General features: G+C 41.9%; 1 protein-coding gene across 6 annotated transcripts; it reads left to right on the top strand.

Moving 5' to 3' along the window:
• Window positions 1–792: 792 nt before the first annotated feature.
• Window positions 793–6,492, top strand: nup62l (nucleoporin 62 like). 6 transcript variants are annotated; one of them, XM_036990207.1, is made up of 13 exons: window positions 793–1,107; window positions 1,540–1,795; window positions 2,230–2,621; window positions 2,742–2,825; window positions 2,999–3,097; window positions 3,224–3,343; window positions 3,513–3,609; window positions 3,758–3,902; window positions 4,047–4,096; window positions 4,245–4,379; window positions 4,485–4,596; window positions 5,458–5,524; window positions 5,656–6,492. In XM_036990207.1, exons 2-13 carry the CDS (start codon window positions 1,548–1,550, stop codon window positions 5,745–5,747), a joined length of 1,641 nt encoding a protein of 546 aa, XP_036846102.1. In that variant the 5' UTR covers window positions 793–1,107; window positions 1,540–1,547; the 3' UTR covers window positions 5,748–6,492. The 6 variants fall into 6 exon arrangements, with proteins under 6 accessions (XP_036846102.1, XP_036846103.1, XP_036846104.1 ...); XM_036990208.1 differs by having other exon boundaries at window positions 793–1,102; window positions 2,999–3,091; XM_036990209.1 differs by having other exon boundaries at window positions 793–1,102; window positions 3,065–3,091.
• Window positions 6,493–14,579: the final 8,087 nt, after the last annotated feature.

Below are 14,579 nucleotides of genomic sequence, written 5' to 3' on the forward strand. Positions count from 1 at the left end.
GAGGCAGCAGGAGCTTCAGAAGTCATTGATCACATAATGTTACTTTGAAACGATCAGTAGTGTTTGAAAATTGCATTGGAGGAGCTCATTAATGCACACAATTTCCCAGATATGAAACAACTTTCCGAACCCATGTGATTTTGAGATGCTCCGTGAGAATGATCCCCTCACCCTTGCTCTGTTCTCCCCCTCATTGTGGCCTGTGCTAGAGTGGCGTGCAATGGAGTCCAGCAACTGTGCGGCAGTGACCAATCCCCAAATGGACTCAACGCAGTGCAAATGTGTCTTCGACCAGGATGGACTGTTCTTGTTTATGTATCTGTGTTTTTAAATGTGTTCACTCTTTAGTCCTTGAACGAAATAAAGAAACTACATTTTGAAAACGTTGTCTGTGTGGGGGCCTTGAACCTTAGTACCTGCATTTTCTGACATTCAATTTTTCTCCATCTGTAAAAGTCTAAATTGAAGGGGGCTTTTCTAGAATCTTGTTTGCTCAAATAAATTCTTATTTTAATGCCCTTCTGTACTTATTTACTTGTTTGAAACCATAAATAATCCACTGCATGTACTACTACAAAATAAAATGATAATTATACTTGTTGAATGCAGTGTAACCACAGTACACGAGTATAACTGCAGTATGCTGCAGGTACTGTCCAAAATAACACATTTTTACTGCAGTAATATTGCAATATTGCAATATATACTGCAGCTTTCAAAATGGCCATCCTTTTTTAAGGGTAGCGTTGTTGCAGCCAATGATCTCTAAACCATTGGTTGTGGCTCCATTGATGTTTTAAAGAGTTGTGAAGTTTACAGCTGTAGGTTATCAAGTCGGATCTGTAAGGCGCGTTTTCGAATAGCAAACAACCAAACTATCAAACTTAACCACTCTTCACTCCCTTATCTACCTTTACGTTTTCCATTTTCGCCCTATTTCATTTACAAAGTATGCAGGACGGGACTCTTATGAAGGATTCCAAAAATCATTGTCCCGGAAGCACTTAGATACATAGCGATGTCGTTACCGCATTCAAAAGCGTTCATAGTGCGCGCAGATAGAAATCGTTCAATTTCATCTCTTGTCGGAAGAAGAGGGGAGGTATGGTCATTTGATCAATTGACAGGATTTGTTCCTTGTCAGTGAACGATTATGTATACTGTTGTTTAGCTGGTGGTATTGCAATACAACGTTAATATATGGCGTTTTGTTCACTAGCTAACTGGTTCGTATTTTAGTAGCGAGCTAGCTAACGTTAAGTAACTAACTTACTAGCTAGAACACTAACGTTAGCCAAGTAAGTACGCCAACTTGCTATAGTTATAGCAACCGTTCTCCCAGAATGTCTATTAATAAATATTTTCAGTGTAAAAAATAGATAAGTCAAAGAAGTGACGAGGGGTTGACCAGTATAAATCTGCATATCTTATTATGTGGCTAGCTAAATTGTGCAAGTGGGTGAAGACGTTGAAGGGACTATGACATCGGTACGATGTAATGTCATTGTATTCATCTCTACCTTGTGTCCTCCTACCTAGATAGGACAATGAGTGGAGGATTCAACTTTGGACAAGCGTCCAATACTGGATTCAGCATTGGAGCTCCCAAAACCACAGCTGCGCCAGCCACAGGCTTTGGGATTGCAAGTGCTGCACCTGCAACTCCAGGTGGTGGCTTCTCTTTTGGACCCCCCAATCCTGCCCAGCCCCCAAACAGTACAAACTCAACTGGAGGATTCAGCTTTGGGAACCCTACACATAACAGTACTCCAGCAGGAGGAGGCTTCTCTATTGGGTGGGTGCATTGGATGAAGTAATTTACATGAATGTTTGGATAGTTATAGCACTTATATTAATCTTGGGTAGGTTGTTACCCATTTTAGCTTTTAGTTTAGCCTGACGATTCACAAAATTCTTCGGCTGCTCTATTAATTTCATACTTTTAGTCTGAGACTGCCATCATTAAAGTCAATTTTGGGGACGAGGGGAACAAGGGGTGTTAAACAAAACAGTTACCAGTGTTTGTCTCGTCGCTAACCAATTAAAGGTGGTTTTTGGACCTGAATGTGTTCGCATTCAATGAAGATTCTGGGAGGTTCTCAGATCGACTCATTGCGGAGAAGAAACTGACATCCGTAGCGTTTGGCTGGAACAAAGGAGTCTGGTTAGCAAGGCAAACTTTTAGTAGGATTGTAATGTAGATTTTCTAATGTGCTCTTTTATCTCTAGGACTCCCACAGCTAAACTCAATCTGGGCACACCTGCTGCCTCTCAACCAGCACTGACCGGGATAACTATGGGGATAGCAACCCCCACCTCTGGGGCAGGCTTTGGACTTGGTGGGGGTTTTGCCACACAAACCACTGCTGTTCCCACAGGAGGGGGGTTCAGCTTTGGGACCGCAGCAGGGCTTGGAGCCCCTGTTTCCCAAACCCCGGCTCAACCAGCAGCAGCTGGTGGGCTCTCTTTAGGAACTCCTGCTGCAACCGCTCAAATGATGGGAGGTGGGTTTAGTTTTGGTGCTGCCAAGGTCCAGGCAGCCCCTACCGTGACCGCAGGAGGGGGCTTCTCATTTGGGAACAGCGCCCCTGCCACCCCCTCCCTGGGGAACCAGTCCACAGGTGAGTTTTCTGAGCTTCTAGTCAGCTCAGTTGATCAGATCATGGTTAATGTACAGTATATGACATGATTACATTAGCGTGTTTTGTGCATCCTGAATGAGTGTATTTTATTTCCCTCAGGTCTGAACTCTGTGGCCCCGGCCTCAACAGCTGCACCAACCACAACCCAGGGTGGAGGACTTGCTTTTGGTGTCAAACCTTCAGGTAAATGGGGGAGTCGGAGACGTTTGACATATGTCATTCAAATAAATAGCTGACAAATTGGAGAAAAATACATGTTTGAATCTGTCTCAGAAAATGTTTTATCTTTGAATGGACATGTGTGTGTGCCTGTTTTTCAACTGATATCAAGTTGATCTATTTTTCTTTCTCTAAAGCTACTCCAGCCCCTGCTGTAACTGCCTCGGCTACCCAGGCCTCATTAGGTTCTTCTCTCTTTGCAGTACCAGCATCAACGGCAGCAGTCACAGGTTTTCGTGAGTTTTATCCTCTAACTCTTGCCTGAGAGAGCAAATAACTCCTAACTAAAGTGAAATGGTCTTTCTGGCATTCTGTGGTGGCATTAATTTTCTTGTCTGTTACCCGTACTCTCTCCTGATCAGTGGGTGCTGCCCCCACCTCAGCTGCCCCGGCTGCCACATCGGCAGCAGGAAATACCCTGGGCTTCATGCTCAAACCCCTGGGAGCAGTCACTGCCACCACCACAGCACCAGCTGGCACAGGTACCGTACCATCATACAGGATTATTGGAATAACTAAAGGTTGATATTGTTGCTCGTTTATGCAAAATTCTGTAACTGGGCTTGTTTGTTGTTGATGAATTCTGGTCATATTGAGGAATTCATCACTGTAGTGGATTTTATGTTTTCGCTACCACTGGCTCTACAACAGGTTTTTCACTGGGTATGAAACCTGCGGGTGCCACTGGCATCGGCTCAACGGTCCCAATCACTGGAATAGCCACAACCATCACTACTGTTACAGCAAGGTACTGCAGGGTTTAGCCAGCCAAGTTCATTATGTCTCTCACTGCCTCTGTACTCACAACTTTTTTTGCTTTTCTCTAAATACATCCTTATCCACTCTTAGCCCTAGTCGTTTCAATGTGATCCTGTCCATTTACTCCCCCTCTGCAGTGCTCCTCCAGTGATGTCCTACGCCCAACTAGAGGGTCTCATCAACAAGTGGAGTCTTGAGCTGGAGGACCAGGAGAGGCACTTCTTACAGCAGGCTACCCAGGTCAACGCCTGGGACCGCACGCTGGTGGAGAATGGAGAGAAGGTAAACAGACATGGCACTTCTCGTGGTAACTGCACCACTAGAATCTAGGCCATGCTATTTGTTTTAATCTCATGAAATGGCCTTCAATTGAACTTTGGTGTCTTCATGGCAGATTTTAAGAGGATGTTCATCTCATTGTTACAGATCACATCACTGCACAGGGAGATGGAGAAGGTGAAACTGGACCAAAGAAGGTGGGAGTTAACCGGTTTATGTCGAATAGAGTATTTGAATACACCAGATTCTGAATTCTGTCCTTTATCTGTGAGAAGTAGTCATTGTGTTACAATTGTGTCAAAGTTATTGGATGACCTTGTGTTTTTGTTCTCTAACCCATCCCAGGCAGGACCAGGAGCTGGACTTCATCCTGTCACAACAGAAGGAACTGGAGGACCTGCTGTCCCCACTGGAGGAGTCTGTCAAAGAACAGAGTGGAACCATCTACATGCAGAATGCCGATGAGGAACGCGAGAGAACGTAAGGTTTTAACAAAGTGCTTTGAGTGAGAACCAATGCACAGTGAGAACTGATTCATGACTATATGGTTGTGATATTTCATATTTATGCATTCTCTTTCTGAAGGTACAAGCTTGCAGAGAACGTGGACGCCCAGCTGAAGAGGATGTCCCAAGATCTAAAGGAAATAATTGAACACCTGAACACATCCTGTGGGCCAGCTGATACCAGTGACCCGGTGAGAAAGAAAAACAGATGGTCTACTTGGATACCTGGCTGCTTCTATATTGCTACAGTTATTCTAAATCAAATGTTATGTGACATACTTTGTAAACAGGTGTGGAGTAACAGAGAAATGCTTACTTATGGGCCCTTCAACAATGCAGAGAAAGAAAATGAAGAAATAATAGAAAAGTAAAACATGTAATAATACTCAATAAGTAAAACATGTAATAATACTCAATAAGTAAAACATGTAATAATACTCAATAAGTAAAACATGTAATAATACTCAATAAGTAAAACATGTAATAATACTCAATAAGTAAAACATGTAATACTACTCAATAAGTAAAACATGTAATAATACTCAATAAGTAAAACATGTAATAATACTCAATAAGTAAAACATGTAATAATACTCAATAAGTAAAACATGTAATAATACTCAATAAGTAAAACATGTAATAATACTCAATAAGTAAAACATGTAATATTACTCAATAAGTAAAACATGTAATAATACTCAATAAGTAAAACATGTAATAATACTCAATAAGTAAAACATGTAATAATACTCAATAAGTAAAACATGTAATAATACACAATAAGGAAAACATGTAGTAATACACTAAGTAATGGTGACTTGACTATACAAGGGGTACCAGTACAATGTGCTCATTAATACAGTCGATGTGCAGGGGTATGTAATTTAAGTAGATCTGTACATACTGTATAACTAGGAATACTTTTTTTTATTGGCAAAAACAGCATTTTTCATAACTGTTTTTTACCTGTAATGAATACACCCTTGTATAGTTTTTTTTTAGGGAGGAGTAATTGAATAATTAGTTATGCTGACACTTTTTTCCTCTTTTAGCTTCAGCAGATCTGTAAAATTCTCAATGCCCACATGGACTCTCTTCAATGGATTGACCAGAACTCGGGTCAGTATTTAACCTATGGTCTAGAGAAGCTTGAGTAAACTACTTCCACAACTAACTTGACCTTTCTGATACGGAGTCAAGACTTCCTTCAATCGATATTAACTCTGTAATATCTCCTTGTCTTTCCTCAGTGCTTCTACAGAGAAGGGTGGAGGATGTGTCCAAACTCTGCGACAACCGACGCAAAGAGCAGGAGAAGACTCTTCGCATAACATTTGGTTAACCTAGAGAATTGTAATGTCTCAGAAAATAATGTGAATGTGCTTTAGGCTAGTTTTTAATGCAATGAATATATTTTTGAGAGGAGTTATGATAAAGATGTGCTTAATGCATCAATTGTGATCGATTTTGATTTTATTTTTTAATACTCCAAGCTAGGGTTTTGGATATGAACTTCCACACCGGTGATGGGCAAATAATACATTCTATGAGTAAAGGAACAATTTGGCACATATTGTGCTCATGCTTTAGGGCTCGATTAATTCTGTAAAATTTAAGCTCAGCGCTGTAGAAAGGTAAAGGTAATTTCAGATTGAGTCAACATGCATTTACCGTGAACGCAGTCTCTGTCTTTAGTGCCACGGATTAAATTGAGCTTCAATTAACCAACACGTGTTGCTGAACACAACACTAGATGTATTTATTTGGCAGTTCAAAACAATTCCATGTTTTGTTCAGTGTGAGACACTGTATTTGTTGAGTTTTGACCATATCCCTCCCCCCACCAGTTATCACCTCCATAGCATTTATAGAATTCAGCATCAAAGCCTTGACTACATTTACTCCATATCCATATAGAAACGTACACTAGCCCCGACAGACAACAGCAGGTCATTGTAAAGCTAGTTAGTGACTATGCAAAGCAGAACATAATTAGTTTCTTTCCTAATAAAAATACTGTGCATATCATTTTGTGACCAAAAAATTGTGTTGGTGTCCCCTAACAGTAAAATGAGCATTTCATAAATTTTTCTATGTCTTTTTAAAATCAGACAACTGTCAGTCTTAAGGAAAATGGGTTATTCTGTAAGAAAATGTGTTATACAGGGTAGCAGTGCTGCTTGTATGCATTGGTCAGGGGTAGACCAATGATCTATATAAACTCTGGATTGCTGATGCTATGTAGTGGTGGCCATATTGGCAGTCTTCCATAGGAAGGAATAGAATTCCACAGTAATTCAAAGGTTACATGTTAAGTATTTGTTTTAGTGGGGACAGTAACAATTTGTCTTAAAATGCAATGCGTGTCTGAGTATATGCAAACGACTGGTCGATCTTCAAGGCATTTCTAGTTGATCACCTAACATTTCTGCAGAAAAGCTAACTAATAATGGCTTGCACTCCTTTTTTCATATTGGTGTTGCACTGTTGGTGGTAGGTGCATTTGATTCAGAAGCCCAGCGCACCGGATAGGCAAAGTGTTCCCATTTTTAACCATTTAATTTGTCTGCAAATTCAAACTCCGTCTATCTGGTGGACCGGGAGATCTGTTGCTAAATCGAGTGTGCCTACTGTGCTGACCAATTGGTTAGCTCAAATCACGGCCTCGGCCACAGATAAGTTTGATACTAGCCTATATGAGATTTCATAGCTTTCAAAACCATGACCAGAGACGGTCAAAAACAGCAGCTATTTGCTGTGTTCTTTATGAGGGCTCACGTCTTCGTTTTTATTCAGCACTGTCAACCCTATTCCAAAACATTAAACACGCTTCTCCCAACTTCTACTTGCGCTGCAATGAATGAGTAGCCAAGTGTATTTATAGTCCAGTTTTTTATGATTTGCAGCTTGTAACATTATTTAAATATCAAGGAATATTTCACTTCCTCTGGTCATAGGAGCAAAATGAATATGTGCATTAGGCAGATGTGGTGCAACTCGAGTTTTGCCATCAGGTGGAAGACTTGTCGCCTCAGGTCAGTCACTGTAGGAAAAGAAGGAAAGAGCCAATCAAAGTGGAGACTAATTTGACCCCAATAACTACCATGTGATATGCGTCAACAGCAATCTTGGGAAAATCCTATGCATTATCATTAACCGCAGACTTATTACCACGTATTGACAAACAAACCAAAACAAAGGCAAAGTCTTCTTATGCTTTGATTTAAAAACACCTATTTGGTATGAGGGTCTGCTCTACAAATTGATGGAAAGCGTTGTTGAGGGAAAAACATATGACATTATAAAATCCATATACACAAACGTGGTTAAAATTGGTCAAAAAACATTTCCATAGGGTGAGACAAGGATGCAGCTTAAGCCCCACCCTCTTCAACATATATATCAACGAATGGGTGAGGACACAAGAAAAGTCTGCAGCACCAGGCCTCATCCTACGAGAATTTGAAGTCAAATGTCTACGGTTTGCTGATGATCTGGTGCGTCTGTCCCCAAATACAGCAGCACCTAGATCTTCTACACAGATTCTGTCAAGTCTGGGCCTTGACAGTAAATCTCAGTAAGGCAAAAATAATGGAGTTCCCAAAAAAGTCCAGTTGCCAGGACTACAAATCCAAATTCCATCTAGACACCGTTGCCCTAGAGCACACAAAAAACTATACGTACCTTGGCCTAAATATCAGTGCCACAGGTAACTTCCACAAAGCTGTGAACAATCTGAGAGATGTCATGGCCCCTCCTCTGCATTGCAGGGGTGGTTCCTCCTGCAGGCAGAGGAGGGTCGATAGTGATTGGAGCAACATGGACTCAGGGTATTTAAACTGCTTCACTAACTACTCTTGTCTCTCTCTGCTCCTCCAGGTATGATCCTGTTTTGTTTGTTCCTTTGTAGTTTTACGTAGTTTTCACTGTCATATTCACGCATCCCTGCACTTTACATGCACCCTACATTATACTTTCACAACTCATTCATTTTTCTTTGTTTAAAGTTAATAGTTTTTGGTTTATAATAAAGAGAATTTTTGATTGGCCTATACCTGTTTGTGTCCCCTCATTTTTGCCACAGGCTAAGAGCCGGCCTGTGACAAATGGGGGCTCGTCCGTAAGTTAGCTAATTGTACTTTAGTCTTTAGTATTTGTTTACATTTTGTCATAGTTGATTAAGGTTTTGTCTAGATTGTCTTTGTCTTATTATTGATACGTTTTTGTTTGTAGTTTGGCTTATTTGATTATTGTTCTGTAGTTAACTTGGGTTAGTTTAGTTCAGATTGTCAAATTTTGTTTGAGGGGATGTTTTGGTTGGGCCAATATTGTTGAGTGTTGAGAGCCATGTGTTCTTTTGGTTCAGTTAGCTTGGTAGCTAAATTTGGTTAGCAATTCACTCGGTTTTTCTGGGTTTTGTTCAGGTGGGAGTCCTCTCCTGTTCAGGCTTATCAGCGAGTGTCAATAGGAGGCTCGTGGTGTTTTTGTTTTAAGTGGCAGTGAACGTGGGTAGAGTTTCCCTTTCCCCTACATCGGCTCGGGAGCAACTCCGTGGTTATGGGGGGTCCGCCAGTTTCTGGTTGTCTTTTCCCACCTCACTGGTTTTGTGTGCATAAAACCCCACCACGTGACTGCACAAAGACCAGGGCCAGTTGCTTTTGGAGTATAGTGGGGTGTGGCTCCTGTCCTTGAACCCAGACTGACAGCAGGTGAGTTGTGTTTTTTTGAGCATTTGTAGTAGTTGTATTGGTTGAGGAAAATGTCTTCCATTCTGAACAGTTTTGTTCAAGCTCCTTCAGAGGTAGCCTTAGAGTTGTGTACCAAGGAGCAGTTAATTTAAATTGCTGAACATGATCAGATTGAGATTGTTGATAAAAAAAATTAAAGACTTGATTAAAGCAGGATCTTAGGGAAATGTGTCTTTTTGGGTCAGTCTGCTAGTAGTGAGGGTGCAAGTTCAGTCTAGCCCTTCATTGACTTTTGAGCAGCAGAGGGAGCTGTTGCAAATGCAAGTGCGCTTGAGAAATGGTAAAGACCAGAAAGACTACCACAGTTTGAAACATCAATCTTCGTTTGTTGCCTAAATTTGTTGAGTCAGCTCCAGACACATACATTGCTTTATTTGAGCGTATTGCGGAAGCTAGAGCTGGGTCAGATTTGGACATGACTATGTTGTTGCAATGTGTACTTACAGGTAAAGCACGTGAGGCTTTTGCAGCACTGAGTGTAGCTGACAGTAACTTTTGCTAAAGTTAAATCAGCAGTTCTGAAGGTCTACGAGCTTGTGCCAGAGGCATATCGTCAATGTTTTCGTTACAGGAAAAAGTTAGATTCACAAACCTATTCTGAGTATGTTCGTGATTTGACTTCTGCATTTAATCGTTGGTGTACAGCTTCTGAAGTTAGTACTTGAGGGTCTGTCTAATTTGATTGTGTTAGAACAGTTTAAAATAGTCTGAACAGGTTGCTACATACATTAATGTAAAGTGAAGTCTCCAAGTGATGCAGCAATCCTTGCAGATGAGTACAGGCTAACACATAAAAGCCATTTTGAGTCAAACAGTGACATGTACCATAAAAAACTTTACTCCTAGGAGTAGTAGGGCACCTTTCTTTGGAGCTTCTTTCCAAAGGCCTCAGCAGAAGTTTGGGTCTGGAGGACTTAAAGCACCGGTTAATGCTAATACCTGTCACTACTGTTTAGTTGAAGGACATTGGAAGAAAGATTGTCCTCTGCTTAAATCAGTCAGGTCAAGTTAAACCTGCTGTGATGGCAGCTCCTGTTACAGCCTCTGACCACCAGGGTGAGCTTTTTAAGCCACTAGTTGAGTTTGATTCTCAGTCTTCCCACTGATTTTTCAGCCTTTATTTCAGATGGTGTAGTGTCCCTGGTAGATGGACACCAAAATGTTTCAATCAAGATCTTAAGAGACACTGGAGCTTTAGATTATTTTATTCTGGAATCTGTTTTGCTGTTCTCTAAAGAGTCTGATACTGGCAGTTGTGTAATGGTATGTGGTATGGGTTTAGTTCCATTCTCTTGTCCTTTACATGAAGTCAACCTAAAATGTGGTCTGGTAGAGGGTGATGTAGATTTTGGGGTTAGACCCCAGTTGCCAGTAGAGGGAGTCCACATGATTTTGGGGAATGACTTGGCAAGTAGTAAGGTGTGGGCAGATGGCAAACTAAACATCTGTAAGAAGCAACCTTCAGTGTCCCCTGCAAGGGAATCTCCAGATCAAAACGGTCTCCTGAGGTATTTCCAGTTTGTGCGGTTACCCGTGCGGCCTCGCGTAAGGAGATTGAGAGTAAGCCAGAAAGTCTTGAGTTGCCAGTCAAACTCCAGACAGAACAGTTGACTAGTTCTAGAGATTCATTGATGGCTGAGCAAAAGGCCAATACTACCTTGGCTGATCTGTTTTGATAAAGTTGTTCCTGATTCAGTGATGAGGTATAGTGCTCAGTGTTATTTTCTTCTTGATGGGCTGTTGGTCAGGAAATGGGTTCCACACTGATCAGGGTCTAGGAGAACCAGTATTTCAAATAGTTGTACCTACTACTTTGCGAAATAGTGTTGCAAACTTCACATGGTGATGTGGCAGGTCATATGGGTGTTCGTGATCATAAGTTTTACGTACTCCGTTATTTTTTTCTGGCCACGTTTAAAGTGGGATGTAGCTCAGTTTATTAAAACTTGTCATACGTGTCAGCGCACAGGTAAGCCAAACCAGGTTGTAAAGCCATCACCTTTGTATCCAATACCAGCCGTAGGGCAACCTTTTGAGCATCTTCTAATCGATTGTGTTGGGCCTTTACCAAGGTCCAAGTCCGGTCATACCTACTTACTAACTTATGTGTCAAGCAAACAGATATCCGGCAGCTTTTTCCTTGCGTACCATAACTTCAAAATCAGTAGTTAAAGAGTTAACTCAATTTATTTCAACATTTGGGATTCCAAAAATTATCCAGTCAGATCAGGGGTCTAACTTCACCTCATTTATTTGCTCAGGTTCTCAAACAGCCTAAAGTTAAACTCAAGTCTACTGCATTCCATGCCCAGAGCCAGGGAGCTTTGGAACGTTTTCATCAAACTTTAAAATCCTTGCTTCGTGCATACTGTACAAAGCTGTCTGCAGATTGGGAGGAGGGGTTACCTTGGCTGTTACTAGCTGCTCGTGAAATAGTGCAGGAAAGCACAGGGTTTAGCCCAAATGACTTAGGGTTTGGTCACAAGGTGCGTGGGCCTTTAGCAGTGTTGCAGGATGGTGGTTTGCCTGAGGAACCACCTCGGAACCTTACTGACTATGTAAATGGTTTTAGGTTGAAGTTGTGTAGGTCTAGTGAACTGGTGAAATAAACTATAAAATGTTCTCAACAGAAAATGAAACTGGAATGACAGACGGGCTGAGCTGCGTGAGTTTAGTCCCGGTGATCGGGTACTTGCTCTTCTGCATCTTGTAAGTTCCCCTTTTCAGGCAAAATACTGTGGTCCTTTACTGTTGCATAAAGTGTCAGAGTTGAACTATCTTCTTGAAACCCCTAGTCATAGGAAGTCCTCTAAATTATGCCATGGGAACCTGTTAAAATGTTATCACTCCTGTGATCTAAGCAAAGTTGAAGGCACTCCAGCGGTGAGATCAGCGTTGACTGCTGCTCCAGTCAATATCTTGTGGCTTTAATTTGGTGGAGGGGGGAGAAGAGGTAGTTAGTGATTCGGATGAGGTCTTAAAAGGTCGGTGGAAAAACTCCCAGACTTTGCAAAGCCTTGGTTTTGGTCGATCATTTAGACTCTGAGAAACGTGATGAATTGGTAGCTCTTATTAGAATCTACCCTGTTTTGTTTTCTGACACACTATCGCAAACCCACTTAATTGAGCATGATATAGACATCGGATATGCTAAGCCTATCAAACAGATTTTATTGTGTATCTGACAAGAGACTGCAATTGGATACAGAGGTGCAGTATATGTTGGACAATGGTATTGCGGAGCCATGTTCAAATTGGGCTTCACCCTGTCTTTTGGTCAAAAAGTCTGATTCCACTTTCAGACCTTGCACTGATTATTGAAAAGTGAACAATGTTACTAAAGCAGACCTTTACCCTCTTCCTAGGATGGAGGATTGTATTGATCAAGTTGGGTCAGCAAAGTATGTTAGCAAATTTGATCTTTTAAAGGGATATATGCAAGTACCCCAAAATAACTTGTGAGATTGCTGCCTTTATAACTCCATCTGGTTTGTTCTCTTATACAGTGATGCCTTTCGGCTTGGGGAATGCTCCAGCCACCTTCCAGAGACTAATGAATCGGGTGGTCTCAGGTCTGGAAGGGTGTGCCGTGTATTTGGACAACATGGTCGTCTACTCAGACTCCTGGGAGGAGCATGTTTGGGGGGGTGCAATCCCTGTTCGAAAGACTGGTGTGGGCCAGGTTGACTATCAATTTGGCAAAATGTGAGTTTGCCAAAGCTACAGTCACATACCTAGGCAAGGTTGTTGGTCAGGGTTTTGTCTGTCCCGTGGAAGCCAAGCTCCAGGCTGTGAAGCAGTTCCCACAGCCCTCCACAAAGAGAACTGATGTGCTTCCTGGGAATGGTGGGGGACTACCGTGCTTTCTGTAAACTTTTCGGTAGTAGTGTCCCCACTGACCAATCTGAAGGCCAAGGCTGAATTTCTGGTCCACCCAGTATCAAGAGGCATTTGATGCAGTTAAGGCTCTTGTGTTTGGCACCTGTGTTGGCAGCACCAAATCTTGGGAAACCTTTCAAATTGCAGGTAGACGCCAGTCAAATCAGGGCTGTGCTTCTCCAGGAGAATGATGACAATGTTGAGTGTCCAGTCAGTTTCTTCTCCTGGAAATGTAATGCGCATCAGCAAAACTATTCTGTAATTGAAAAGGAGGCTTTAGGTCTCATTTGGGCTTTACAGCACTTCGAAGTCTATGTTGGTTCTGGTTTGACCCTTTTTACTGTGTTCACTGACCACAACCCACTTATTTTTCTGAGGCCTCGGCAAAATCCCAACCAGCGCCTGATGCGTTGGGCTATGTTTTTGCAACCATTCAACCTTGATATTAGACACATTAGTGGTATAGATAATATCATTGCTGATGCTCTGTCCCGTGCACCTTTAACCTAGTTTGTATCTTCTCTCTGCTGACCCCTACGGGCTGTCTGCGCCTCTTCCCTCTTAAATTGCTCCCCAGGTACCAGAGCTGCCGCGTTTGAGGGGCGGACAGTCAGCTGGGGGACACGGGGCTTGCTAGGAGCCGGGACTGTCCTTTTATTTTTTTTATTTTTGGGGAACTTTGGATTGTTTTGAATATGTTGGGCTGAAATTTGGGATGAGGGTGGGACCCTCATTTTAAGGAGGGGGTGTCACGGCCCCTCTGCATTGCAGGGGCGGTTCCTCCTGCAGGCAGAGGAGGGTCGATAGTGATTGGAGCCACATGGACTCAGGGTATTTAAACTGCTTCACTAACCACTCTTGTCTCTCTGCTCCTCCAGGTATGATCCTGTTTTGTTCCTTTGTAGTTATGTGGTTCACTGTCATATTCACGCATCCCTGCACTTTACATGCACCCTACATTATGATACTTTCACACCTTTTTCTTTGTTTAAAGTTAATAGTTTTTGGTTTATAATAAAGAACCTTTTTGATTGGCCTATACCTGTTCGTGTCCCCTCATTTTTGCCACAGGCTAAGAGCCGGACTGTGACGGCCTGCAAAAAGGGCCTTCTACGCCATCAGAAGGAACATAAAATTTGACATACCAATTAGGATCTGGCAAAAAATACTTGAATCAGTTATAGAACCCATTGCCCTTTATGGTTGTGAGGACTGTGGTCCGCTCTCCAACCAAGAATTCACAAAATGGAATATGCATGCAGAATTCTGCAAAAAAAATCCTGTGTACAACGCAAAACACCAAATAATGCATGCAGAGCAGAATTAGGCCTGTACCCGCTAATTATCAAAATTCAGAAAAGAGCCGTTAAATTCTACAACCACTTAAAAGGAAGCGATTCCCAAACCTTCCATAGCAAAGCCATCAGCTACAGAAGAATAATGGAGAATAATCTGCTAAGCAAGCTGGTCCTGGGGCTCTATTCACAAACAGCTCCAAGACAACATTTAGACCTAACCAAAAAAGAGAACATAAATATAATTCCTTG

Source organism: Oncorhynchus mykiss, chromosome 10 (assembly GCF_013265735.2).
Source record: "Oncorhynchus mykiss isolate Arlee chromosome 10, USDA_OmykA_1.1, whole genome shotgun sequence".
NCBI lineage: Eukaryota > Metazoa > Chordata > Actinopteri > Salmoniformes > Salmonidae > Oncorhynchus > Oncorhynchus mykiss.

Excerpts from the sequence above, each read along its gene's own strand:
- nup62l (XM_036990207.1), top strand. The coding sequence starts at position 1,548 with ATGAGTGGAGGATTCAACTTTGGACAAGCGTCCAATACTGGATTCAGC. Across the intron at positions 3,610-3,757 it reads ATCACTACTGTTACAGCAAG|TGCTCCTCCAGTGATGTCCT; the intron begins GTACTGCAGGGT and ends CCCCCTCTGCAG. Across the intron at positions 3,903-4,046 it reads TGGTGGAGAATGGAGAGAAG|ATCACATCACTGCACAGGGA; the intron begins GTAAACAGACAT and ends TCATTGTTACAG.